We start from the raw sequence: 4,277 nt of genomic DNA, 5'->3' as shown, positions 1-4,277 counted from the left end.
GAGCTGGTGGCCCCGGGGAGGCAACAACCTCAGGGCTGCGACGGGCGTAGGTCGGGTCGGCAGCGCTGCCGGGTCCGGGGAAGGCCCCAAAGCTGGCCTGCGCTGGTGGTGCGGGCGGCGCTGGCGGCGCGGGAGGCGCGTCCTTGGGCGCTAACTCAGGGTCCGCTCCACCCTTGAGCGCGGTCTGTGGCACCAGGAAGCCAAGTGGCTGCGTGATGGGGTAGAGCAAGAAGTGGCCCTTGCCGATCAGGGTCCGAGGTGCGCACGGCAGCCCCGGCGTGAAGTCCAGCCCCGCGGTAGCCGCGGCGTTGGCTGGGGTGGCTTTGCGACGCGGTGGAGAGTCGGACAGCAAGCTCTCCACGCTGAATGGGCTAGCCTTGGGCAGACCCGCGGTCGCTGCCGCTCCGGGCCCGCATGGGACCGTGTCCTTGTCCGCAGGGCGCCCTAGTCGCGACTGCGGGCCGGCGCCGCTTCTTTGGCTCGGATAGAAGGCGGGGTCGCAGGTGCCAGGCGCGGGTGGCTCGCCAGGAGGTACCGGAGCAGAACCCGCAACACCGGAGCCATGAGCTCCAGGGCCTTTGGCCGCAGCGGCAGGCGGCGGCGGCTCGGGTGGCTCTGGGGACAGACCTCCGCCGCCGCTGTCGCTGTCAGAGCTGGGCGCGCTGTGCAGGGACAGGCCACCGGGCGAGTGCAGGTGGCGGCTCTGACTCTTGAGCAGTTTTTTCTCGTGCTTGCGTTTCTTTTTCTCCATCTTCTCCAGTTCCTTTCGAGCGATCTCCTCCGGATCCATGGGCTCCCCACTGCACGTGGTCGGATGCGAGTTGTGCGCCGGCCGGCCAGGGCCCTTCTTGGTATTCTCCTTCTTCCTCCACTTGGCCCGGCGGTTTTGGAACCAGACCTAGAACAGCCGGACAAGGGGAAGGGGGAGGCACAATCAGGCTGGCTAGCCGCGGAGGCTGCGGGCCTCCCACGCACGCCCTCAGGCAGGCCTGAGAGACCTCGGCTCCAGAGGGAACTACCAGAGCCAGGGCACGCTCTCTGCCGGCCCTTGTATGCTGATACTGGGGTTGCAGCTTCTGGCCAGCATCTTATACACTCGGAAGGAGCATAGATGGGGCCTCTTGGTCAGATTCCCGCTCTGACTTCTCACCTTGGGCCCCGGGGAACTGCCCCTTCCTCAGGCAAGGCCAGTGATCCCGCTGTCGGGAGAGTTCCTGGTCGGAAGGCAGCAAGCAAGGCCCGGATTTGCCCTCGCTGGCACCTCACAGTTCTAAGGAGCCTGGCCGGGTGAAGAGCAGGAAAGGCTGTGCCTTCCACACCTGTCTTCGGCCCCCACCAGACTCTCAAAGCCCACATTTCAGGGTGCCCCATGAAGGGAAATCTGGATACTTCTTCCTCAGGAAGGGCCTGTGAAGCCGAACTTGGATGGACCTTCAGTAACCCACCAACCCCAGCACAGCTACACACATCCTTCTTTATGAAGGGTTGTAGGCCAGGGACCAACAAGATCATTTCCAAAGTAGTCCAGCTTGGCCTGGCCTGGGGTGCTACAAGGCGGGCAAGCAGGCCAGAAATTGGTCACGAGGCCTCCTGGGAGAGCAGAAACGCTCTGGACTCCTTCATGCTCTCTGCTAGGCCTTGTCTGGGATAGCCAAGGAGGATTTAAACAGTTCCCCAGACCACTACACCTCAGACCGAACCGCCAGAGCTACCATCCTCCTGCAGAAACTGGCTATTTAAATGCTTTGCTGTGGCCATATAAAGTTGGCACGATTGCACACCAGACCTGTTCGAAGGAAGCCTGGCAGACGCGGAAGTCTCGGGGACTAAACCAAATCCTAAGACGCTGTAACTGCTTTCTCTTTTCTTTTTCCAAACTTGTGTGTGTGTGTGTGTGTGTGTGTGTGTGTGTGTAAATTCCAGACTGTCTCACCACCAGAAATTATTATCATATTTGAGGGGAAAAGAAGATATTCGGACTTCACTTAAGGGATAGAACGAATTGGATAAAGAGAGTTCTAAACAGAAGAGGCCAGGCCACAGTCCAGAACCCAAATATCATTTCAGGGAAATCTATAGGTGCTAAACGGGTATTTTGCCAGCGTATGCCTCCATCCCAGGCACCCACCATGACACAGGCCCCAAAGCTTCAGTACTCTAGAAACAGCATCTAATTATACAGACATTATTCTAGAATTTTATTACACCAAATTGATTCTGTATTAAAAAAAAAAAAGAATACTGCCTCCTGGCTCCGCATGAAATCAAATAACGAAGAGTGTTGGGGACGGAGGAATTTAATGGGGGAGAGTATTAAATTCAGACACCTTTTTTTTAAAAAAAAAAACCTCCTCTCTTTTCCAGTGTGTTCCGCATACGTTTCCACCTTCCCTGCCTCTAATGTTTCTCCCTGTATCTGCAAGGCTATGGATGGATAAATACGTGTTTCTATCTTAATAGTTCACAAGCCAGAGGTAAACAAACAGATCAGTCTGCTTCGGAGCTGGGAGAAAGCCTCCGCTGAGAGCTCCCAGACTCTGGCCCACTTTGTCCTCTACTGGAGGGCTCTTCGGGCAGCCTTGGCCCTCTCCAGACAGTGCTCCGGGCCACAGCCAACCCAAATCTGGCTTCCCGGATCGCACGCACGCATGCAGCCACTGCAGTGGGTACTGGGACATCGCCAGGAGCTCTCCCAAATCATCCTGGCATTCTCGAGTTACTCACCTCCGGATGAGCGAAGGGGTTCAACCCTCACAATCAACCCTCAGCCAGCAGCGCGGAGCCTGGAACCACCTCCCACCACTTAGAACAAAGACAGCCCTGCCTCGCGGTTCTCTGCAAGCCCAGTGCCAGTGCTGGACGGCTGACTCCCCCGGGCAACACCCGGTCTTTACCTGAACTCGGGACTCGACCAGGTCCAGGCGTAGCGCCAGCGCCTCGCGCATGAACACGTCCGGGTAGTGGCTCTCATTGAACGCCTTCTCCAGCTCCTCCAGCTGCCAGCCCGTGAAGTTGGTGCGGGTGCGTCTCCGTTTGCAGCCCGGGCTCTCCTTGTCTGGATCCCCCGAGTCTGCGGGCACGCACAGGACGCCGCAAAGCTCAACCACCCACCAGATGCTCGCCTCGCTTGCACCCAGCTTCGGTGCGGGGCTCACGGAAGAGCCAGTCGCTACTCCCCGACGGCTTGGTGCCCCCCCGCGACCCCCCGCTGTGTTCTCCCGTGTCCCCGCCTCCAGCCTACCTGCAAGTTTGAAGGGCTGGTTATCTCCGGCCACCCCGCAGGCGGCGGGCAACAGCGGCGTGGGGTTGACCACCGAGGCGGCGGCCGCAGCGCACGAGCCGCTGAGCAGGCCGTCGATGGAGAAGGGCACCGAGGCCGCGGCAGCGGCGGCGGCGGCCGACTGCAGCTGGTGGCCGGCCAGCTCGTACACGTGGTGGTGGCCCAGCGGGTAGGGGAAACCCACCACGCCGCCCAGCGAGCCCCCGAACTGGGCATGCGGGTGCTCCAGGAGGCGACCGTCCATCATCTCGCGCGCGGGGCCGGCGGGGCGCGGGGGCGCGGACGGCGGCGGCGAGTACAGGGGCCCGGAGCCCTACACATGCTTCGGCCCGCGCTCCGCCGCTTTACTTTATCAACATCAAGCTCTCGATAATTAGCCGCGGCCCGGGGAATTTGGGACCAATAAGAAGCGCTAATCGGCTCTGACGTCAGAGGCGTGCTGGGTGCAAGGAAACGTTTTCCATATCGATTGCTAATTATACCTGACACGCACCTCCATAAACAGTATCAGGAGCTGTCACAACAAGACGGGGTGGGGAGGGAGGGGCACCGCCGCGCTCGGCCGGCCCCGGGCCCCCGGCGAGCCCCCACTCCTGCCCCCGCCGCTCCCGCCCCTCGCCTCCTTCTAATAGATTTCCCTTTAAAACATTCGCAGGCGTGTTGTGGGGATTTTTCACCAGAAATGCTGTACTCTCTGAACCTTTAAAGTGATGTTGCTCCAATTACAGAGAGACATTGAGCGGCAAATAGACTGATCCAATAATGGGAGATTCATCATCCGCTCTTTCCGAAACTGTCACATTGAATTTAAAACTACAAGGGCTTCTCTAGCAGCCGCCTCTCTCGGGTTGCTGCTAGCCAAGGCAGCAGAGGGAGGAGGAGGGGAAGGAATGAGGAGGAGGAAGGGGAGAAGTGTCCCAACGAACTGGAAGATGGACAGGAAGAAAAAGGAGGAGGAAGGACAGGCCCAGGAGGGAGAGAATGGAGGGGGTGTAGA

At 59.5% G+C, this 4,277-nt stretch overlaps 1 protein-coding gene across 1 annotated transcript in view; it reads right to left on the bottom strand.

The window, feature by feature from the left end:
• Positions 1 to 3,604, bottom strand: part of Uncx (UNC homeobox) — a 4,193-nt gene extending 589 nt beyond the window's left edge. The window contains exons 1-3 of the mRNA XM_005079987.4: positions 3,242 to 3,604; positions 2,895 to 3,070; positions 1 to 898 (exon numbers count right to left, since the gene is read on the bottom strand). The exon at positions 1 to 898 is cut by the window's left edge and continues 589 nt beyond it. Of these exons, the coding sequence (XP_005080044.1) occupies positions 1 to 898; positions 2,895 to 3,070; positions 3,242 to 3,527 (1,360 nt within the window). The 5' untranslated portion in view covers positions 3,528 to 3,604. The remainder of the gene's footprint in view (positions 899 to 2,894; positions 3,071 to 3,241) is intronic.
• Between the last annotated feature and the right edge of the window lie 673 nt (positions 3,605 to 4,277).

The sequence above is a fragment of the Mesocricetus auratus genome, unplaced genomic scaffold (genome assembly GCF_017639785.1).
Source record: "Mesocricetus auratus isolate SY011 unplaced genomic scaffold, BCM_Maur_2.0 Super-Scaffold_100008, whole genome shotgun sequence".
NCBI lineage: Eukaryota > Metazoa > Chordata > Mammalia > Rodentia > Cricetidae > Mesocricetus > Mesocricetus auratus.
This window is presented reverse-complemented; position numbering and strand designations above follow the sequence as displayed.